Source organism: Vigna umbellata, chromosome 6 (assembly GCF_029865625.1).
Source record: "Vigna umbellata cultivar VRB3 chromosome 6, Vumbellata_1.0, whole genome shotgun sequence".
NCBI lineage: Eukaryota > Viridiplantae > Streptophyta > Magnoliopsida > Fabales > Fabaceae > Vigna > Vigna umbellata.
This window is the reverse complement of record NC_142170.1, coordinates 26,694,370-26,718,104: the sequence shown is the minus strand read 5'-3', so window position 1 is coordinate 26,718,104 and position 23,735 is coordinate 26,694,370. Positions and strand designations below refer to the sequence as shown.

At 32.9% G+C, this 23,735-nt stretch overlaps 1 protein-coding gene, 1 long non-coding RNA gene and 6 other non-coding genes across 9 annotated transcripts; all 8 read right to left on the bottom strand.

Annotated features, from left to right (window-relative positions):
* Positions 1 to 164: 164 nt before the first annotated feature.
* LOC124835244 (external alternative NAD(P)H-ubiquinone oxidoreductase B1, mitochondrial-like) lies at positions 165 to 7,137 on the bottom strand. Of its 2 annotated transcripts, none has more exons than XM_047310147.2 (10): positions 6,855 to 7,134; positions 5,869 to 6,139; positions 5,390 to 5,593; positions 4,954 to 5,204; positions 4,043 to 4,262; positions 3,716 to 3,820; positions 3,184 to 3,447; positions 2,974 to 3,095; positions 473 to 592; positions 165 to 385 (listed from the first exon to the last, which is right to left on the bottom strand). In XM_047310147.2, exons 1-10 carry the CDS (start codon positions 6,929 to 6,931, stop codon positions 298 to 300), a joined length of 1,722 nt encoding a protein of 573 aa, XP_047166103.1. In that variant the 5' UTR covers positions 6,932 to 7,134; the 3' UTR covers positions 165 to 297. The 2 variants fall into 2 exon arrangements, 1 of the variants encoding a protein (XP_047166103.1); XR_015780227.1 differs by lacking the exon at positions 165 to 385 and adding an exon at positions 695 to 928 and having other exon boundaries at positions 6,855 to 7,137.
* Positions 7,138 to 20,149: 13,012 nt separating this feature from the next.
* Positions 20,150 to 22,227, bottom strand: LOC148197082 (uncharacterized). The gene is made up of 2 exons (XR_015780048.1): positions 20,746 to 22,227; positions 20,150 to 20,352 (listed from the first exon to the last, which is right to left on the bottom strand). It is a non-coding gene; the product is annotated as an uncharacterized LOC148197082 (long non-coding RNA).
* LOC124835254 (small nucleolar RNA snoR97) lies at positions 20,839 to 20,943 on the bottom strand. The gene has a single exon (XR_007028546.1). It is a non-coding gene; the product is annotated as a small nucleolar RNA snoR97 (small nucleolar RNA).
* LOC124835252 (small nucleolar RNA Z278) lies at positions 21,012 to 21,127 on the bottom strand. The gene has a single exon (XR_007028544.1). It is a non-coding gene; the product is annotated as a small nucleolar RNA Z278 (small nucleolar RNA).
* Positions 21,202 to 21,316, bottom strand: LOC124835253 (small nucleolar RNA Z278). Its single transcript, XR_007028545.1, has one exon. It is a non-coding gene; the product is annotated as a small nucleolar RNA Z278 (small nucleolar RNA).
* On the bottom strand, positions 21,392 to 21,483 carry LOC124835250 (small nucleolar RNA Z223). The gene has a single exon (XR_007028542.1). It is a non-coding gene; the product is annotated as a small nucleolar RNA Z223 (small nucleolar RNA).
* Positions 21,571 to 21,658, bottom strand: LOC124835255 (small nucleolar RNA U36a). The gene has a single exon (XR_007028547.1). It is a non-coding gene; the product is annotated as a small nucleolar RNA U36a (small nucleolar RNA).
* On the bottom strand, positions 21,897 to 22,033 carry LOC124835251 (small nucleolar RNA snoR134). Its single transcript, XR_007028543.1, has one exon. It is a non-coding gene; the product is annotated as a small nucleolar RNA snoR134 (small nucleolar RNA).
* Positions 22,228 to 23,735: the final 1,508 nt, after the last annotated feature.

The window sequence follows — 23,735 nt, the reverse complement described above, 5'->3', positions numbered from 1 at the left end:
CTGCATGAAAATTCATTTTCTTATGTTAATTAGTTAAAACAAAGGAAATTGTACACTTTCCCTTAGATCTGTTTCCTTCTCATTATGTACGAATAAAAGGCTTGAAAAGGATCCAATCCAAATCCAAATCCACATACATGCATGCTTATGTAAAATGGAAGCAGTAAACAAAAACATTCAACGAAAATGCAATAACAGTTGATCATAAAATTGTTTCCAATGGGGATGTTGTTCCATCAACATTGATATCACTATACATTAGATACAAGAATCAACAGAGCTAACCAAGATGTGAAATTAAACTCGACTTGAATCCCTGCCAAATATGAATCTTCTTGTCCAATCAGACACGACCAAGACCCTTGTTCGCCAGCTCACTTGCTTGCTGAATGTTGAACACAAAGTTATTAGATAAAACTAGTTATGCAAATACATCAAACAAGTGTGCTTTACATAATAGATAATCACTCACCTTGCATATACAGAATACCAAAGCCATTGAGTGCTGTGACCCATGGAAACCCAGTCTCCAGGAAGTTCTGCAGCTGTCTGCTCCCCACCCAGTGGAGCAAATTGACCCAGATGCCTATACCTTTTGTTAACATACAAACAGTCTCTCACTAATTAGTCACTGATGAAGCATAAACACAATTACCTGTTTATATTATATCTTTGATTAGAAAAAAAAACTAACCTAAAATAGTTATCAAAACATCTTTTTTACCCAATTAGTGGCCAACTATTTTGAAAACATAATGTGGTATATCGGAGGCAGATAACCATGCCTTCTAAACACATCATTATGCAAGTCTACATGTATGGAAGAACGTGGATCTGGAAAACTCATTATCTTCAAAGGATCTCAATATCTCTAGCACTGAGATAATTCACTCACTCAAATGCATTTCAATTATCAACCAGAAAATATCTGGGTTCACCAAAAAAGAAATATGTTATCATTATAACATTGACTAAAGGTATAATCAAATTTTAATATAAAAATAGTTACAAAGCTCATCATACAATCTGATTTTGTAAAGGCAAGTTAAAAATATGATCAAATTATAGTATATATAAGTGAGTGCAAACTTCTATAAACAGATTTTGTAAGATTAAGTTAAACTTAAAATTCACTTCATAAGAAATTTGCTTGAATAGTTGTAAGAATCAAGAATTATTTTATCTATGTAATTATATTAATTTGTTCTCCTAGAAATAAGCCAGGTAAATCTGAACTGATCTGTTCTTTTCAATCTAATATAATATCCTAAAATAATAACAACGAACAAAGACATCAAACCACTTTTGCCTAGCATGGTAGCAGACGAATTCCAATCCAGTATTGTTCTTCTGGTTTGTTCTTTCTTACTTCCACGTTTTCATGGTCAAGCTCATGATTTCTAGTCATGACCTGTTCTCGATTTGTGTTCTTGTTCTTTTGGTTCGTTCATTCTCCCTTCCACATTTTCATGGTCTAGCACATGGTTTCTAGAGGTGACCTGTTCTTGATTCGTGCACTTGCAACCTATTATCCACCCATGCCTCCCTTGTTCATGTTTTCTGGTTTCTATTCACTTTACGATATTTGTTTGTGCTTGTGATTATTGTTCTTGCTTGTGTTCATGTTCATGCTTTCGATTTCTATTCTTGTTTGCAGTCCCCATTCATGCTTGTGATTTTTGTTCACACTTACATTCACTACACTTGTTCGCTGTGGCAGTTTTTTTTGTGCCCATAATTTTTGTTCTCGCTCATGGTTCTTCAACCTTGTTTGCTTCATTTTTGCATTGCATTTTCATGGTTCTGTTTCATTGGGATAGTGCTACTCGACCATCATGACAACTTCAAACAAAGACAATTTTTGTATGCAACTGACGGCAAGAGTTATTCAACTCGGAAATATCAATTCAAGATGTATGTCAAAGGGAAAGGACTGTGGGGTCACCTAGATGGCCCTCTAAGGCACAGACTAAAAAATAGCCTTAGATGCATGGGAAGAAAAAGATGCTCATATCTCTATCTTTTCCTGCACTATTGCTTCCAACTTATTGATTGTTGGTCAATTAGTAGACAACAAATGTAATGTCAACTTTTCTCAAGCTATCTTGTGTGGAGTAGGTATTGAGGGAAATGGTCATGAAGGGGGCCTAAAGTGGGAAGATTGTTTCCTCTCCAGTTTATTTTCCATCACTTCTCTTCTGCTTATAATAATGTTTTCAATCGCGATGAGGATTGACGTAGAAAATTGGGTCATCCTAGCTCTATATTTTATCTCACTCATTTAAATTTAGTTTGTTGGGATATAGTTATTGGTATTGGTGCATTTGTCTTGTTCTGCTTGCAAATTGGCTAAAAGTAAACTACTTTATTTTCCATAGCATCGTGATACCTATTGTTTTGAAATGATTCATAGTGATGTTTGGGGCATGTCTCTTGTGACTTTTCATGCTCACTATAAATATTTTGTTACGTTTATCAATGATTATAGCTGTTTTACTTAGATATATTTTCTTGGATCTAAATTTGAAGTGTTTTCAGTAACAAAGGCATTAAAACATTTTTCCTGACAAGTAGAGTAGTATATTGGACCTTAACGTCCCACATAGAAGGGCTTAGAGCATGGTTTCAAATAGAAACAAAATGCTTCATCTAAAAAAGTGGAAGAAGGCAATCTATAGTGATTATCAGGCATAAAAAATCAACCAAAGAAATTACATAATGACGTGGAGTAGACCATAGAGAACACTCTGCCTAATTCGACATCTAATCCCCTCACTTCCGTGTGTGCCACTGCATTGTTTCTTATCAACTGCTTTCAAATTTGAAGCAATCATTACATAACGGATGAGAACTAACTTAACAGCCATACTAGATTTCCCTGGCCTTTTATCATTCAGTGGACAACTTTGAAATTTCCCCTCCACAGACAAGAAATACAGGAAACACAATAAGAACATGATGTACACAGTTTACCGAAAGGGCAGAAACTTATGGCGTCCAGATCCACTAAAACGTCGAGGACCTTCAGGATTCTCTTCAGCATGATCCATGTGGTTGAAGCATCTAGCTAGATATGCACCCTGTTGGGCAGCAACCTGGATATAGCAACACCTTAAAAAATGTACAAGATATCTGGAAGCAAAAGGTATCAGCATAAGTAAGAATTACTGGTGAAATATATACCTGTGCAGTTGCTGGCAGACTCTTCACCTGTGAATCTGCATGACAAAGGGCCAGCTTAAATGCTTCTATGCCTATTTCCTTGCTTTCATTCCCTTGCAAATCTTTCCATAGTGTGCTAAAATCACGCAGATGTTTTTGCTTTAGATAGTGCTCAACTTGCGGATATCTTAAGACAATGTCATCCACCACCTCCTGGAATTCTTCAATAGTTAAGGTGCCTGACTTATTTTTGTCTGCAGCCTCAAATATGGCTGTGATATCATCCTAGAAACCAAGGTAACAAGTTAATTATCACAGATCAATTCAATTGTGATTTACATAACATGCATTTCGTTCCTGAATACAAGTACATGTAACAAGTTTGTTCAATTTATCAGAAATAATCAAATGAAAGGGACAATGAGTTTAATTTCATCATCAAAACTCAATCAAGTTGTTCACATCTTTATTCATTCAGAGAGGATACAGCACATTGCTGTATTAAAATAAGCTTAGAAGTTTAGAAAAGGCCTCTTAAAGTCTAAAGAGATACCATGATTTTACGTTGAGTTATGCTAGAACAATCACCAAGGGCATACACCTCTTCACATCCCTTCACACGCAACCATTCATTTGTTGCTAGTACATGCCTTTCAGCCTGCACATGGTGAAATTCTCGCTTATGCAGATATGATTATCCATACAATAGTAAATTGTGATTTTAAGCCAGAAAGGCATTATATATGATGGATCTGAGGTAACATACTAAAAAAGCTGGAGCAGCTTCCTCACTATGTGCACAAGCACATACACAAGAAGTGAGAAGAAGAAAGAGTGAGGCAAATAGCATTCAGAAGAAATGCATGGAATGAATGAGCACCTGACCAATTTCTTTCATAAAGTCCCTTATAACTGGAAGGGTTGAAATGCCAGTTGACCAGACAACCAATCCATGGGGCACTGAGCAAACCTCTCCAGTTGATTTTTCCTTCATTGTAATAACCTTGTCATCAACACCGATGACCCGGCATCCTGTTTGAACTTCTATCCCATCTCTTGTAAATTTTTGCTCAGCAAATGAACTTATTCTTTCATCAAACCTACAAGATTGAAGATGACATTTATCCTAGGTGTGCTTTCTTATATAAGATGAGTTAAGAATGTGAAAGATTTGAAATCATACTTCCTTGACGAAGGAAGATTAGCAATACCAGAAATTCAATACAAAAAGTAAAAGGTGTTGGAATGCTAAACAGTGGAAGGATTGAACTGTTGGGGCGAGGAGGTGGTGCAGTGATCTGTAGTTGTAAGTCTCAACCAAATACCTTATAATCTTCAATCAAAGCTAAATAGGATCAAATACACAGGAGGTAGTAACCGCAGGGTATACATTATTGAATTATCAATTACCAAGATAAGTTAAAAGGTATTATTGAATTGATTGGTAATCTTGTTATTTGATGTCAGACCAATGACAAAGACGCCAATCCTAAACACCAATCATAAAACATAAAGCAGCATGCAAATGAACTTGTGAGTGGATTTAGTTTGCAATCTAATTTGGCTTTTACGGTAACATTAACCAAACAAAATGCAGCAGTTCATCCAATAAAGAGATAATTTCAGATGAATAAAGTAACATGTAAAGAGAAAGTTTATTACAGTTGAAGGAACACTAGATTTAGAACCGGTAGCATTTTAGTTGTGATGTATCAAAGAGGTAGAAAGTAAAAAAAGTTCATAAATAGCTAGAAAGTACTTTAGATAGTTGATGCTTAATGCTGTTCTTACATGTTCAAGATGTGATCTCCTGATTGAATCACTGTTATTTTCACTTTATCTTTGACAGTTGGATATAATTTGATTAAATCGTCTAGGACATAATCATGCAATTCTGCAGCAAATTCCACACCAGTTGGACCTCCTCCCACTACAACAAAATGAAGAATTGACCTTTGCTCTTGGTCAGTTATACTAGGAAGAACAGACTTCTCAAAGCAATCAATCACAGACAGTCTAATCCTCTGAGCATCCTCAACATCCTGTGAGTCATCATAGGGTGCATTTTGAATTAGTTACAAACAGATCAACAAATAAGTGTGTGTTTGATTATGGATTTTTCCTCACCAAGAAGTTCAAAGATTCAATGAATCTCCTGATAAACCAACAGTCATAAACAAGAAAAAAAATTTGACCCAATAAATGATGATAAAGAAAAAAAAAATACCTTCAGAAAATGACAGTTCTCCTTGACACCAGGAGTGTTGAATGTATTTACTTGTGCTCCCACTGCTACAACCAAGAAATCATAGTCCAAGGAAAATTCGCCACTTCCCACCAAGTTGTCAATATTGGACCGGCAGAAAACCTTTTTGTTTGAAGAATCAATCTTGATGCATTCTGCTTCCCAGAAGTTTATTTCTCCTTTTCTCTGCAATGGTAAAATGGGGGTGGGGGGCTTTCTTATTAATTATCAAGTCAAAATACCCTTGAGAACAAGAAATGAAAGGGAGAAAAATTCCCAGACATGACCACAAGGTGATACTGACATCAACAATACACATAACAAAGTGAAGCATCGAACAATCTTGTTTTATAAGATAAGCCTCAAAGAACACTAGATTTATCATTATATTACATGCTCATGTGAATTGCTGTCTAAAAAACCACCAATTATTCTTAGAGCTCGGTTAAAATTGACTCCACCTTTTTAATGATGTTTCGGACTGGCTCTACAATGCTCCGTGCTTCAACTGTCCCACAAGTGACACTAGGTAATAAGGGAGTAAATGCAAAGTAATTACGCGGCGAAACAACCTGAACATCATAAAATGATGCATCCAGATCCTTAAGGAAACTGGTAGCAGCCCATCCTGTTCCAAGAACCACCACTTTCTTTTTGGAGGGCTCATTAGCTTGAATACTAGGACGTTCAGCTCCTGTTTGTGATTCTGAGTACGCAACCACACCACCACCACTGCAATTTCAAAGGGCATGCAAACTTAGCGAAATAGAAAACACATACGTGAGATTCAGTTGACTACTTCTGAGAGATTGCTTCTAACCAAGAGTATTTGAAGAAAGAAGGTAAGCTGTAACGCTGAACACAAATATAAAGGAAAAACTATATAGCTGATGAGACCTAAGGAATGAAAGAAAAGGGATACCCTTTGCTGAAGAAGAACCCATAGAGGGATAATTCTCTCCAATGATCTCTGTTTGTGGTTTCATAAAATACATATTTTTTTTCTACATCTTTAAGTTCTCTTTCTAAACTCTAAGAAGTTTACCCTGGGTCTGTGAGTATCCTAGATGACATTTTGAGGCAAGGCACTATTTTAGCCACTAGCTCAATTGCCCAAGAAGAACAATGAAAGTATAGGGATGCATTGAATGAAGTAAAATTGCTTGGATCCATTTGCAACACTAATCCAACATCAAGAAGGACATTCATTGAATGATCTTGATTAACACTAGCAAGTGGATCAAGTGAAATAATATAACAATACCCCAAAATTACTCGTTCATGCACATGTATATGAATGTAAGTAAAAAATCACACACTCGTAAGTGAGAACTTCAACCAACAACAACCACTGAAATCTTAAAATAGACAATACAGTTAAAAGTACCCTTCGTATCTTCCTAGAACATTAAAAGAATGTACACGAAAAATTGATAAATAAAAGCACCTGAGAGTGCAGAGAAAAAGAAAATTGGAGGAGCTTAGAACCCTGGAGGCCCTGTTGAAGAAGGAAGAAACCGTCATGGTTGCAAAAATTGGGATTAAGAGCTTCAACTGCAAAGCTCTGAACTCTGAAATCTGAAGTGTTGTTATTTGAACTTCAGACAAAGCTCTTGGATCTCAACACGTGGCGTTGACGTGTGGATAGAATATTATTGTCTGCCATCAAAGTTCGTAGCTGGAACTTTTCGATCTTCATCGAAAGCGTAGTTCAAAAGATAAATCTTTCACAAAAGGATCAGAACATACCCTTATGCAAGAAATATAAATTACTTTACTTTTCACTTCCGTAGCTAAAAGTAACATGGCTGTCACATTATTTTTTAAATTAAAGAAAATTATGAAAATTTAAAAGTGTAGATTACCAGTATCCAACAGTTTAAATTCACAAATATACTACATTAAAGTAATAATGTTATGCTTATTTTGCAACTAATAATAATGCCAACACTGTTGTACCCAAAAAATGTCATTTGGACGAGCCGTCCAAAAATAAAAATTCAGTTTTTAAATACCTGAAGGGCGGCCAGAATAGAAGTTGTTGTTAGGTAGTCGAATACCAAATACAATTTCACTTTTAAAAACTTTTTCTACCTTAAAGTGAATAAAAAGTTAAGATAGTGATAATAAATAACTCTTAATGAAATGAATCAAGCGACTAACAATAAAATAAAGATTTAAACTCTCCGTTGAAAAATATCAAGTGGGTCCTTGTTTTTTCAATCGTCTCAATTAGGTCCATATATTTGCAAAATGTCTCAATTGGGTCCAAATATTTGAAAAATTAAGTCAAATAAGCCATGTTCGTTAAGTTTTCACAAACGACGTTAAATTGTGATGACATGGTGCGCACTCATGTAAAAGTGTTTTATTACATGGAATTATTTTTAAATTAAGAGTTTTTGACGTGGCAAAATTTATTCCTCCAACCAATCAGATCCCTATCCATAATAGAACACTGATGACACTGAACATTGAGGCAAGCAGAAGAAAAAAAAAGTAAAAAAATAGGTTAAAATATAATTAAGAAGAGAAAGAAGAAAAAGTGCAGATTCGTCAACTGGAGTTAATTCCGTTTATGTGAATTTAACTAAAGGATCTAAATGATACAATTTATACTACTTTGGGATAAAATAGAAGCATTTTTAAAATCGGGTACTAAACAGAAATTCACCCCTTAACAGAAATTCACCCCTTAACATAAGGACGAAGTAAACATTTAAGCCAAAAAAAAGTAACAAAATTGGTTAAAATGTAATTTACATACTTTTTTTTTCTTTCTAACATTTTTTTTCTGTTCATTTTTCTTTTGTTCTGATGAACCCATAAATTTGTTAAAAAAATAATTTCTACCAGCACTGATCTGTTTCCCACTTGCGGGTTTGGCAATACAACCGGGAAGACCCATCGGGGGCCACCAAAGAAGTGAAAAAGCCATTACCGCCACGTGCCGCCATCAACGACAGATCGTACACGGCTCTCGTCAACGGATCCGACAACATCTAGTATGCGTTGTGGATCTCGATGAAGTCCCGTACGTCCGATTCCGATCGTCGGAGCGCATAATCAGGGTGGTACACCTTCGCTAGGTTCTGGTACACCGATTTTTTCTCCACAGTTAGTTTCAAAGGGAGACTATCTTCGTCAGTTTCATCAACCAACCATTTCCCTAGTCCTCTAATTTTCTTTTCACCTGCAAATCGTTGTCGAGCCCTCCACCAAGTGAAATCAAATAAGAGTAACAATAGGGTTACAATAGCTCGCTGGATTGAAGAGTAATAGTGATAGTGGCCTCCTACCGAATAAAACAAGTGTGGTGGTGGAGTGAAGCGACACGGTGGTGATCGAACCGAGCGAAAACAGTGATAAAGAGAGGAGCGGTGGTGAACTGAACAGGAACGATTCAGGGTTCGCCATTTTGGGGTTTTGAAGGGGCTAGTTCGCAATTGATCATGGCTGATTAGGTTAATGGAGGATGAGATGCTTTGTGGGTAAGGAAGAATGAAGCTTTTAGGGTTTTTATGAATGTTGTTTCCATAATCTTTCTATTGTTTTTAATGTACTAAATTCCATGTCATAATTTAACTATTTCCACATAATAAAATATCCACCTCAGCATATTCACTGTCAACACATTTTAACATTGTCTATGAAAACTTAACGAACAGGACTTAATTGACTTAATTTTTCAAATATTTAGATCCAATTGCGACATTTTGCAAATATATAGACTCAATTGAGACAGTTGAAAACACGAGGATTCGTTTGAGATTCCCCAACAAATATAAGAATGATCCGAGGGTTTAAACCTAAAGTAAATAAAAATGTATTCTTACTTTCACAACAACGGTTATAATGAAAAAATTATCTATTTTTATTTTTTATTATTTATTTTTCCTCTCTAATAATTCTTTTATAATAAAATAATATTAATTTTATTACAGTAATTTTTATTATGTATTCATTAATTAAATAAATATTAAATATTATATTAATTAAATAAAAAATAAATAAAACTCATTGAATATAATAAAATAAAAATTAAAAAATATTTTACTATAAATAAAATTAAAAATCATTTGGCATAAATAAATTATTTTTAACATGAGTCTTAGTAGTTATAACGACTTCAATTTACAAAAAAAGCAAAAGTCATTATACACCATACAACTTCGACACCTGCACCTCCTCTTTCTCATCTTGCACCTTCCAATTGACAGTTTTTTCCTTCATTTAATAAAATCTGAAAAAGTGTAATAATGGTTTAATGATTTTTCAACCATCAACAACTCTTAACTTTGTACTATAACCCCCTCCATGTACCTCATCTCATTAACAAAATTAAATTTAGGTTTAATACATTATTTGGTCCCTCGTTTTTAGTGTTGTATTCAAAGTCGTCCTACCTTGTAAAAAAATTCACTATTATCCCATATTTCGTTAAAATCGATTCAAGTTGGTCCTTTTCGCTTATGGCGTTAAAAACATAACGGTGCAATGATGTGGCAATTGTGACCTGTCCATTTTTTTATGACGCGAAAACTGTGACCCAATTGATGTGGCAATGTTAATGTAAAAGGACAAGAGGACACCATGAAACCCTAATTTCCCTATGGCCAAAAACCCTTTTGCCACCACCGTGAAACCCTAGTTGCCGCTGCTATCGCAGAACGAAACTCGCCACCACCAAACCCTTAGGCCACCATGTCGTTGTCACCACCATCAACACAAACCTACAATTCGAAGCGGAGAAAAGCAACAAAAAAACCCAGAAATCAAACTCAAATCGCCTAATTCCAACCAAACCCTAGCCACCATGAAACCCTAAATCGCGTCATAATCAAAGTAAAATCTCCACCATGTGTCGCATCTCACCACCATCAAGCAAGAACCGAATCGAAATCCCTAACCTGCAAACTAGAAATTCCAACCCAAAAACATGAACAAGAAAATCGCAATTGCGACACCTAGAAACTCAATTCACACATGCAGCAAACCATAAACATACATAATCGTTACCCAAATTGCAGAATTCCTAGTTCGCAAGCAGCATCCATGGGCACCAACATGCAAATTGCACAAGCCAGAAACGCAGAAACAATCTGCCTACATGCATTGTGCAAGAAGCCTCTTCATGCGTCCTCCATCTTCGTCTTCTTTACAAAGAGCAAAAGCCCAGAACGAGAGCTTCTTCTTCGTTCATTGCTGATCAAATGCATTGCGCCACCGTGGACCGTCGCGAGTCAGGGTGCAGAATCATGAAGGCTCTCTCGCATAAACATTGCACAGGTCACAATTGCCATGTAATAAAAAATTGGACAGGTCACAATTGTCACATCATTGCATCGTTATGTTTTTAACGCCGTAAGCCAAAAATACCAACTTGAACCGTTTTTAACGAAATATGGGACAATAGTGAACTTTTTTAAAAGATAAGACGACTTTAAGCACAACGCCCCAAATTAGGGACCAAATAATGTATTAAACCTTAAATTTAATATACTAACATAATATTTCATACATATATTTTTTAAACAAATTTAATATTAAAAATACTAAATAATATATATAAATACAAATTCTAAATTTAAAACAAATCAAATAAACATTTAATTAAATATAACAAAGAAAAAGAAAGAAAAACAATAAAAAGAACACTAAACCCCAATTCCAACTAGGGCGAAGACCAATCGCAGCTCCAAGTGCGGCAAAGACCAACCGTAGCTCCAAGTGGGGCGAAGACCAATCATAACTCCAAGTGCAGCTCCCATTAACCGCATCTCTAATTGTGGCAGCCCTCTCAACCGCACTTCCGATGCGCCACCCATGTGCCCGATCTCTGCCGCCACCCACTGCTGCAACCTCGCCTCGACATCATGAACGTCGATCCCATAAACAAACACCCCTCATAACCGCCAAGCACAAAATTCGAGGACTCCCTCAACAGTAAACCAGCCCCTACAACACCCTTCTGTACCCGTTGAACTCGTTCAGCTTCGACTCGATCGACACCCTCTTCTCGAACCTCAACGACAGGGGCTGAATCTGCGTCTCCATCAACGCCCTATTCTCCTCCTCCAACCCCACCGCCTCTCTCCGACAACCTGATATTGCCCTCATAACCTGTTCCAAAAAATTTCCACCTTTAACAAAAGAACATTCTAATTGCCTTCAAAATGTTTCAAAGAAAAAACACTAGAACAAGTTAACAGGAAATGAAAATTGAAAACGAATGCGGACCTGGCGAGAGTTGTGGGTGATGCGGCAGTGTGAATTGATGGAGGCGGTGATGGTGAGGAGGGGAAGAGCACTCTACGAGAATACCTTAAAAAAATGGTAAAAAATGTGGGAGGAGGAGAGGAGGGTAGGAGCGCCAAAAGAGAGGAGAAAGAAAGGGGTTGTAGGGTTTGACATATGAAATGCAGCAAAGAGGAGGAATGGAAGAGAAAGGGGTGTAGGATTTGTAAATATGAAATCCGACAGAGGAGGAAGGGTTGGTGTTTGATTTTTATTATTGAATGGGTCAGCTTTTTTTTAAAAGCAAAAGATTCTCTGACAGGGATACAGTTGGAAATATAAAAAAAATGAAGGGACAAGCTGAACTTAATGAGGTGTAGGGAGAAGCACTCTACAACTTAATTCTAACTTAGTTGAAGTTGTGCTAGTTATGATGACTTTACCTTTTTAAGTCGTTAATCATCATCTGATTTCATCTTATTTTGATATAAAATTTTAAAAGTTCCATCCTTTAGACAAATCCAAAATTAAATTAACCTTGTTTGATGAATAAACCATAAAGTTGAATGTCATTTATATAAATATATATATATATATATATATATATATATATATATATAAGGTTTGAATCCTCAGTTGGTCCTCATTTTTGTATGGTAATCTCAATTGGATCCTCATTTTTACAACTGTCTCAATTGGGTCATATTTTTTGTAAAAGTGAACCAATTTTACCATAACCGTTAAGTGCTTTCAAACGGCGTGAAATATAGCTAACGTGTTTATGCTAACATGTATTGTTTGATTATGTAGAAATTTTATTTAAATTAAAGAATTATGATATGGCGAAATTAAAGTTGTCAAAGAAGCTTCCAAATCCCTTCACACGAACATCAATCCTTTCACCTTCCTCTTCCCAACAGATTCCAGCACTGCCATTGACACGCTCCTCGACCTCGAAGCCAAGTCCCATGTCGTCTTCTCCTTCGACCCTAACCTCCGCAACCTCTCTCGCATCCTCTCCTCCCTCTCATCCCTAATCGATAAACTCCACAAACATCGCGGCTACTTCCCACGATCCCTCCTCCAACACTTACCAAATGCAAGATATCCTACCTCGCTAGTGCCATCCAATCCGAAATCCAAAAGTATATTGACCGCGTCGCCGTTCGCGATCTCGTCGACGTGTTGCATGAGCCGTCGTTCGCTGATTAATTTCATTTGAAGCCCCCTGGTTGATGAGATTTTGTGCAGAGGTAAGATCCCTAAAATCATAGGGTTTCTGCGTTTGAGAGAATTAGGGCTTCGCGTTGCAACATTGGAGTGCGTTTTGGAATTGGAATATATAAGGAGAAGGGTAGTGGTGGAAGCGATGGTGAAAGAGGGAGTGATTGAAATTCTAGTGGACTTGCAAAGAGAGGGGTGTAGTAAGTGTGAGTGTGATTTGGCGTTTGGGAATTTGATTACAGTGCTTCATTTTCAATGTAAAGGAGTACTTCAACTGGTCAAATTTAATTACAGTGCTTGATTTTCACCAATAACGATCTCAAAGCAATAATGGTAGTCTGAGATGTAATTAACTTAAAACCTTCAATATTAAGCTTACGCCACTAACAGATTTCTTATTCTCTGAAATTTCATTTCTTCTAGAGGAAATTGCAGAGGAGCGTTTGAAGAGGGGAAAATGCTTTTAGGGAAAATTACAGATAATGATTGCAGTAGCAAAGAGGGAAATGGTTGGGCACAAGATACAAAACTGGATTGCGAAAATTCCCCCGATCAACCACGCCACTGTTATCTCAAGATAAAAACTCTGATGCATGAGAATCCAAGGATTCCAAGGTGGGCACCAAACAACGTGACTTTGATGCGTCTTTAGGTGCGTTGTCCAAAGCAAGGTCCAAGTCGGCTTCGAATTCTGCAACCACCATTGAAACAGTGTCGCTTGTACTGAACGATGGGGTTTGGAGAACCATGGGGCCACATGAAGTTGACGTTGCCGACAAGAAGGGAAAAGTTTTGAATATTTGGTATTTCGTTGAACGGTGGTGGTTGTTGGTGATGGCGCCGGTGGAGCAGGGACAGAGGAAGGAGGACGCAAAGGGGGAGATAGAAGAAACTATGGTTCCGGTTAGAAATTTCTCACACCTCTTTAAATGTTAGGTGGAATTGAAATTTGTAAAAGAATCCACATAATCAAATAAAACACATCAGCACATTCTCTGTGCAACACGTCAACTATATTTAACACCGTCTGAAAGCACTTAACGGTTAGGGTAAAATTGGTTCATTTTTACAAAAAATATGACTCAATTGAGATAGTTGCAAAAATGAGGACCCAACTGAGATTACCATACAAAAATGAGAACTAACTGAGGGTTTAAACCTATATTTAATAATAAAATAATATAATATTGATCTTTAGTCCTTAATTCAACGGTTGAATTATTAGTGAATACTAGTACAAAAATTGCGTACAACGTCGAATATATTGGGCTTTTAACGACGAATTCGCGAACGACGTCATATCAAGAGACGTTAAATTTACGTCGAATTTTGTTAATATACGACGTTATCTTAACGTCGAATTTTGTCAATATTTGACGTTAATCAATTTTTTTAATTTTTTAATTAAATTTGATCCTTTTTTACAACTCTACGAGACTTGAAAGCAAAAAAACAAAAAAATTTTAGTGTTTGGTATTTTATAAAGCATGAACTATGAACATGTAGTGTAGTATCAATAGCAAACAATAATAATAATAACCAACAACAAACAAGTTCAATCAAACAACAACAACAAACAAGTTCAACTCAACAACAATAACAAATAAGTTCAACAAAAAAAACAAACAAGTTCAACAAATAAGTTCTTCAAAACGAAAACGAAAATGAAAACTAACCTTCAAAAGGTGTGTTCGTCAGAATAAAGTTTCGTCACAGTGAGAGAGAAAGCAAAATGCGCCTATGAAGGACAATAGCACGAAAATAATCGGTTAAAACAAACAAAAATCATACATAAAGTAATTAATTAACATGCATTTGTATCAAACGAAAGAAAGATTACATGCGATGCTCGTCAAACTTCGTTCGAGAAAAGTTTGAGAAGAGAAGAGGGTATCGCGCGCTAAGATAAAGTTAATGAATTTTCAATCTCCTGCTCAAATTTCTATTTAATTCACTAACATTTTGACGTCGAATTTAAAATTCATTCAACGTTTTATATCCTTTTACGTCGAATTACAATTCTAAACGACGTTTAATAATTGCATTTATTTACAAAAATATCACCGCTTATTTTTAAGGTTGGTTATTCAATTGTTGGACGTTGAACGCATGACATTATACGTTGTTTTTGTACTAATGACGAAGAATTGTATTTATTCTTAATATTTATACTATAGGAATTAGCTATAAATTTAACTATATTAGAAGAGGTACATAACGGATATTTTAGTCATTACATTATTTGATAGTTAATTATTGTTTAGAAGATAAATAAATTTAATGATGATGATTTATTATGAGTATTTTAATAAAGATTAAACTTTTGTGACGTTTTAATAAGGATAGACTTTTATGAGTATTTTAATACTCCTCTTTATAAGGTTGTATATTTATAGGTAATTATTGAAATTTATGTATTTAATGTTCATATTTAGTAGTAGTTATGTATGTTTTTTTTATGTTTATTAATGATTGTTTTGATGATTTCCAAACATTACAACATTTGGTTAGTTAACACTTTTTTCTTCCCTAACAAAATACTTGAAATTTGAAAGTGACATTTTCAAAAACATTAGTTTGCATAAAGCATATTAAATATTTCTTATTTAAAGAGTTTTTGTCCAATTTTTTTTCTTATGCTTTTTTTTTATTTCACTCAAGCATTGTTGGATTTTTATGTATGTCAAATACGCAAGTTTTTCTTTCTCTATATATTTTTTTTACCTTTTCCATTGTTAAGTTTGGCTTTCTTTCTAATCATGTTTTTTTATTTCTTTTTCATTTTCCAATTCTTCTCATGGTGGTAATGCCTTGCTAGTAGGGAGAATGTCAACATTAAAAAAATTATTCTTTTAGGCCCTGTTCTTTTGAGTGGATTTGAGAGGATGGATTTGAGGGGATTTAAGAGGATTTGAAGATAATTTTTTTTATCGTTTATTTGAGTTAATTTGGAGGTAAATGATAGTGAATTTGAAAATAAATTTTGTGAGAATTAGTATAGAATTGTATTGACATGACAAATTAAAAAAAAATATTTCCAAATTCACTCTCATTTACCTTCAAATTCACTCAAATAAACGACAAAAAAATTATCTTCAAATCCTCTCAAATCCCCTCAAATCCATCCTCTCAAATCCACTCAAAAGAACAGGGCCTTAGAGTCATAAGGACTCTTTCTCATGGAGAGACATATGTAATTTATGGACCAAAAAAGAATCATAATCAAATAATCATTCCCTATAAAAATCATATTTACTTTGAGATTCATATTAATCAAAGAGTCATGGTGGAGAGTGTCAACATAAACCCCAATCAAAAGTAAAAGCAAAAAAACTCTTACCCAAAAGATTAATGTAACAGGAAGGTCAAACATTGTCTAGGGTAGGTGAAAAGACAAGTTTCACCCTATTATGATTTTGAGCTCTCATAAGTACTTGAGAAGGTTGTCTTTTATAAGTTTGACTTCACTTCTGTGTACGAGTACCTATTTAAAAAACTATACATCATTTTTTCTATTTCCAAGTTTAAGTGTTGGATGTTGACCGCCATATATATGACCATTATAGTCGATTTCACTCAAATAGTTTGACTTTTCTAAAAACATTCCAAATTCGTTGGCAATATCTTTACATATCCTAACTATAAATAAATTAATGTTTTTCTTAAAACTAAAACATGACTTTAAAGTTGGTTAAGTATAAATATGGTTCATTTTTCACCATTTATACCTTATCCTTAAAGAACTTTAAACACAAATCTTTTATATTCAAATGTTCTTCCAAGGATATACAAATTTTATTTTATATTTATCATAGCCACACTTTTAGTTTTTCTTCCACTAAGAGAGACAAAATAATTTCAAATTTAGGCTCAATTACTCAATATTGAGGAGAGGATTGAGATAATAAGTAACAAAGGTTTTCTTAGTGTCTTATGTCGAGATCTTATAACTCAATTTTTAGGTAATATATTTTTCTTAATGTTAAAAGCTTTCCTTTTACCATTTCTTATGCCTTATCTTTTTTCTTATTGTGCATATGTCATGGGTAAAGGGTTTGATTATAAGTAATTATGTGTCAAGATTAAGGGATCCTACCTTGAATAATGCCCTTTGTCAATTTTAAAAGGTCAATCAAAGAAAAATAAGTGTGAGGCTTCCTCCTTGAACCCATTAATTGAAGTACCTTCAAAGTTTTCCTAGGTTATGTCAAAGATCGTTAATTGTGTTCTCCCTAGTGGATAACTTAAGTGTTTCATCCTTGAACCATTAACCACACATTTCGACCAAGATCTTCACGCTCGTTTATCTAAAGCAAAGAAGGTCTCTTGAGTGTGTCTCGTATCTACTTTTACACCCAACATAAACTCTTTGTAGCATGTAAATATGAAAACCAATTGAGTTAAGGCTAGTGGAACTAGTTTTTCTTGCCTTTTTTATGCTAGCTTACTATAAACTTTGAGCCTTATTAGATGCTTCAATCATTGCAAAGTTATGTCGATGAGGTGTTGACGATCACTCACTTTTTTAAAATGGATAACTACCAAAAATGTTTAAATATTAAATAAAGTAAAGAGTTAAAGAATATTGTTATTTATCATGACATTATTGTATCGACCAAAGTCAAATAGAATGAGTGTTTGATAGAATAATCCTCGTTGGCGAAAATAAAGATTATAAAAGGTGAAAACAAAGAATAATGGTCTTAGTCAAGATGGAAATGTTGGAAATGCTAGAAAAGTAGTTTGAACAACTAAGGAAAAAGTTAAACACAAGTTAAAGAGTGAGGTTTCTTAAAGAGTGCAAAAAGAGAAAGTTGATAAATCCAAGATAAAGATTGACTTGGAGTTTGATATAACTAAGTTGTCTTTTATTAGTTATAAGGAAGATTTTAAGCAGGCAATGTGTGAAGTTGTGTTATTTGCTTTTAATGTGGATGCTGAATGTTTCAACTTGTCCAAAGACATCTGGTTGATGAATAATGATTTTTTTTAACTTGAACAATATAATAAACATATTTATTAAAAGAAGAAAAAATCTTATCCAATTTTATTAATTTAATCAAAATCTTATATACGACTTTGAACATAATTTTAACTTTAAATATTTTAGTCATATAATTTTATCCATAAATTAATAACTTTGAATATAAAAGAAATAAGGTTGACTTTAATGAATCATTGGTAAATTTATTAGAAGAATAAAAATTACTCTAAGAATGTTACTCGTTAAAAGCTTGTTAGGAAAAGTCCTTATTAATGATAAAAAATATAGCAATGGAAAAGAAGTGCAACATTTCATAATGAAGGAAAAACAATTTAACTATAATAATGTTTTTAATAGGTTGTATTTCAAGTTTTTGGCATGAGCTTTTTATCATATTTCCTCCACGTGAGGGTTTTTCTTTCCCTGCCACCTTTTGGGAAGCAAGTTATCATTAACTTGTTCGACTTCTTTTAGGTTACTAAAACCCTTCATAGATAGGATAACATTAAATTTATCAAGATTTGACTTATATTCCTCATTGTGTGATAATGAATTTGAGGAATTTATGGTCACCTACACCAAAATTACATTTTTCAAAAGTTTATATGCATGTCATATTGGTGTACCTTAGAAAAACACCTTGAGATTATTCGGCTGATCTTTAGTGATTGACGATTTAATGACCATGTCATCAGCCTTCATTTGATTTTTATTGTAAATGAGCTCTTTGAACATGTTTTCCATTAGTTGTTGGTATGTTGCACCTTTAATTTTAAATTCAAAAGGCATTACCTTATAATAATATTTTAAGCCTTTCATCATGGAGGTTGTGTTTTCCTCATCATAAAGATGCGTTTTAATTTGATTGTACTAAGAGTAGGTATTTATAAAGTCAATAAGCCTCATCATATTTGGTCATGAGCTAGTTAATTTACGGGTGTGCTCCTTTTGGACTTGCTTGGTTCATGTCCGTATAGTTAATGTATATTTTCCAATTATCATTGGCTTATCGACCATAATCATATTACCATGCAGGTCATGCAATAAGTTTGATATTTCTTACAAAATCAACTTTCACTATTGTGTTGACCTCTTGCCAATTGTTTAGCAACATTCTTCACTGAGTGTTTTGTTCCTTTGAAGTATTAGTTTTGCTTATGGAAGAAATAGTGAGTTTATGGCACATGAATATCTAACATATCTATTGGACTTCAAGCAAAAAAATTAGAGTTATGAGTTAGTACTTCTTTGATATGTTGTTGGGGAGTATGTTTTGTACTCATCTTACTCTAGTGCACTAAGTAGATTGTCGACCTAGTTGGAGTTTGTCACGGGTTCATCCAAGGTAAAGTAACTTTAGTATCATGGTATACCTCTTCTTTTGTCAAACTTGGTTTTATGTACTTGCATTAATTGTTAGACCAATTTTCCTCCCAAAAAGTGATTTAAGAGGTCAAAAGTTTTTGTTTGGATTGAGTCACTAGTACTTCAACCCTTGAATGAGGCCATTTTCAAACTTTATTACCATATTAGGTTAATACTTCTAAGAGAATGTATTAAACTATTAATGTTTAATATGTTGTACCGATAACAAACATGGTTAGTAGATTAATATAGTCATAGGTGTGAATTCTCTCTCCAATGAACTTGAGTAGATTCATAAATGGGCTAGGGGCATCTTGTTTTAGGAAAGCTAACTAGAATAAAATGTTTACCATGTTTCGTGTAAAAAATGAGGATGGTTATACAGACGAGAGTAGGAAAAACATAAAGATTTTATACTGATTCATATCACCATTAATCTTTATCTAGTTTTGAACACTCAAAAAGATATCACAGGAAGATATCAATCTCATCGGCAATGGATAATAAAGATTACCATAACTACTCCTAAACCACTTCAATAGCCTTTTAAAGGCATTTTCAATTTGAAAACTAATATGAAATTAATAGTTATAAAGAAAAAGAAAATAAAGCAATTTTAGCCTTTTCCACATTTTAATCACCCAAAAATATATTGTTATCAACTCTTGTTGCCAACACACAACAAATAACCACTAGAAAAACTATAAAACACTCCACTAGATTAACAAGTACGACATTAGAAACACTACCAAACACAAAATATGAAGAATTTATCGAGAATCCAAACAAAACATAACACAAGAATTTAACACATCATAACCTATTTTCAATTTAAGGAGTCAAAACCTCCATATATAAATGTTAATTCAAAATTGCTATAGACGCAATTAATCAATTATTTCAAGTTGTTTATCAATTATAGTAACACAAAATTGAAAATTAATTACAATGTCACATAATAATATATCGAGTTTGAAAACACTTTAACAATATTGATGGATCGATTATTAATCCAGGTGATTGATACCCTTTCGCATAGCATAATAATATAGAGTTTGAAAACACTTATAAAATATTAATCCTTGATGACTCCTTGTTTGAATCCACCATGGAACTCCTCTTCCAACCTCGCAATCTGTACAAAGTGAGCAAGAATTTTTTAATATATAGGACCTTCATTGATATCTTATATTAGTAGTAGCCAGCTTGAAAATTTCCTGATCATTTTCTTGACTTGTGTTGAGTGGTATATAATTTTACACCTCAACCTACATTGTTTTAATTTCATTGAAAACCAAGGTTCAAAATTTGAAAAGTTCGGACAGACATTATGTTGTCCAGTGTCACAGAGTTAGTCAACATTTTTGGTCTAATGTCAAATTGTGTTATACTATATTCATTAATAAATATATTCATTTAAAAGGTTTATATCCAGTTCTACAATGTACGATGAACTTCATCAATAAATAGGACACTTAACTGGAAGGCCATGACCTTATTCATATAAACCTTTTAAATGTGAACTTACTTCTTGATGTTAAGACACTTCTGTGGAAGGCCATGACCTCGCCAATAAAAAGATAATAATAATGTTTTTTATTGTGAAGTCATCACAATAAAAAAATGTAGTGCTGTTATTTAACTCCTATCTCGTGAGTTACCAGAGATGAAGCTGATGACAACACTCAATCTATGAGTTTTTCAGACCCAGAACTAATTAAATAAGAAGAGGGTATAGTGAAACTCAATGTACACAACTAGAAAAAAACAATTAAAAAATGAACTACATTAGCAACCTCAGATAAATAGTTGCTGTCATAGGAAATATAGTAACACCAAGTAGGTTCTCCCTGAAGCAGGGTCTTGGATCAACTACAACCTCTAACAAGTTGGATTGGAAAATCATTGGTTGCTGTAGTCAAATTTAACAATAAATTATAGGAAACAAAGGAAAATATAAAGTTCATTCAATTCTCATTAAAATGCCTCAGTAAAATCCGAAGATATCATATGAACGAAGCTTCACCAAGTAGGTTCTCCCTGAAAACAGGGTCTTGGCTCCACAGCATCTCATAAAGTTGGATTAAATCATCATCAGCAATGTCAATAAAAGATACCCAGTAGTTGAAAACAAAAAACAATAAATAAACAAAATAAAAAACAAAGATAATTGCTGGAGGCTCAGAGATATACAACAGCTCTATCAATCACAAATTTTCAGAAGCAGAACTGGCATAAAGCTGAATAGATATCCTCATAGCCATTTATTGAAAAAAGAATCATAAATTGAATATGCTAGATACTAAAACTGTTAAAATAAAATCAATATATAATTTTCATATATAAAAAAACATGGCTCATATAAAGAAATTCAACCATATTTAACCAAATTGACTTCATCGAGAAAACTCAGAAGCGCGGATAATATATAATCATGGCCGAGAAATAAAAATATATAAGCAAATAAAACTACACCACCGAAATGGCTATTTAACGATCATTTCCGAAGGAACAAAGGAAAAACCCTCGCACCAAGTAAAAACAACCGCGTTTCGATTTGCGCCTTTAGGACTAGCTTCGAATTCAGAGAACACGTGTTCGAAAAGAAGCTGAAGGTATAGCAAGGCAAATGGAACATTCAACACAACAATCGTAAAAAAGAGAGAGAATTCATAAGAGAAATTTCGCCGTTACTTTGACACAGATCAACCGTGGAAAATTGGGGATGAACTGCAACACGAACGGCGACGATTTCGCACGTGCATCGGGGCGTTCACGTCATGTGGATTCAGAGATGCCCGGGAGGCACCGTGCAAACGTAATACTTCACGAAAAATGAAGAAATCTAAATGCTGGAAACTATTTTCCCTATAGCGGTGAAGATTTCTGAATCGGTGCTGCAATGCCCTGTTCGCTGCGAGGGTTATATAGGCGCACCAAAACCCTAAAATTTCTCTCTCGCCTAACGGTACTATTTCTGTGAGTGAGACTTACCCGACCCGATCTGATTAAAAATATTTGGGTAAGGTTTGGGCTTGGTTTAGTACGTTACAATCTTATAATTTCAAAACTATGATATTTATTATCTATAAGAAAATAAAATATTTTATTTTCTATATTTATTTTATTGATAAATATTTTAAAAGTTTTTTTTCATCATTTGTTAATTTATTTTTTATTTCTATTTATTTTCCTGTCAGAAATTTATAGAAATTATTTTTATTTTTTTATTTTTTTATTCATTTATTTCATTTTTAAAATTAGTTGACATAAAAATAGAAATAAATTTCAATTTAATTTACTTTTTTATTAATTCAACTTAATTTACTTTTATACTCATTTATTTTGTTATCATAGGTCTCTTAAAAGTTATATATTTTTTTATCTATTTATTTTATTTTTAAATTGATTTATTATAAAATGAAAATATATTTTAATTTTATCATTTAATAACTTATAAATTATTATTTTAGTTTTGAAATAGTATTATTAGTTTTTTAAATTTAAAATTTTCACGTCAATCTTTAAAACATCAATGATATTTAAAGTTAGAACTATTTTGTTAATTAATTTAATTCATTAAATGTATTTTTAAATAATATTTTAAAAGTTTATTGGTTTTTAAAATAAATAAATAATTATTTCTTTTAACGTGTCCTAATAACTTATTAAAATATTTATGTTTTTAATATTTTTTTTTAATTTTATCATTTTATACTTTCTAAACGTTCATTTAATACAACTAAATTTAAAAAAATATTTTTTACATTTATTTCTTAAAATAACATTATTTAAAATATATTATATATTTATTAATAATACAAATTTTTAACCTGTTATATAAAAAAAATCGTCATATAATATTTTTTTAAAATAAATTGTCACTAAAAAATTATATTTATCATCTTATATTAAAATTTACTTTTATTTCTTAAAATAACATTATTTAAAAAATAATATATATTTATTAATAATAACAAATGTCATGTAGTAATTCTGTCTTAGAGAAATACTCAATAAAAAAACTATATTTTTCATTTCTTATATTTAAAAAAATAATATAATCTATTATAATATAAGAAAAGAAGAGTTGGAAAATTTATTTTATTATCATTTTTATTTTGATGATAAATGTTTTGAATATTGATTTTTCAGTCATTTTTTTTAAATATATCTTATTTTTTTAAAGTAATATTATTTCAAAAAATATATAATACTTTAATAATAATTGCTTGCAGATTTTTTTAAATAAATTATTTCTTAAACAGTATCATTAGTTTCTCAATTTTAAAATTTTCATATCAATCTCTAAATAGTTATGTTTAATAATTTAACTTAACCGAATGATACCTAAAAAAAGAGTAGAAAGTATCTCAATTTTGAAAACATCATCGGAATATAAATATAAGTGGTATATATGGATAAAATTTGTTATGAATAATAAATAAATACTTCAATTTGATATATATGGATAAGAGGTAACACATAATTTATCTAATTTACTATTAACTTTAAGTC

What these genes read in the sequence shown, in the direction of transcription:
- LOC124835244 (XM_047310147.2), bottom strand. Translation starts at nt 6,931, where the DNA reads ATGACGGTTTCTTCCTTCTTCAACAGGGCCTCCAGGGTTCTAAGCTCC. An exon ending in AGAACTGTCATTTTCTGAAG is followed by an intron (nt 5,205 to 5,389) that starts GTATTTTTTTTT and finishes GATGACTCACAG; the next exon opens with GATGTTGAGGATGCTCAGAG. An exon ending in CATAAGTTTCTGCCCTTTCG is followed by an intron (nt 593 to 2,973) that starts GTAAACTGTGTA and finishes TGTTAACAAAAG; the next exon opens with GTATAGGCATCTGGGTCAAT.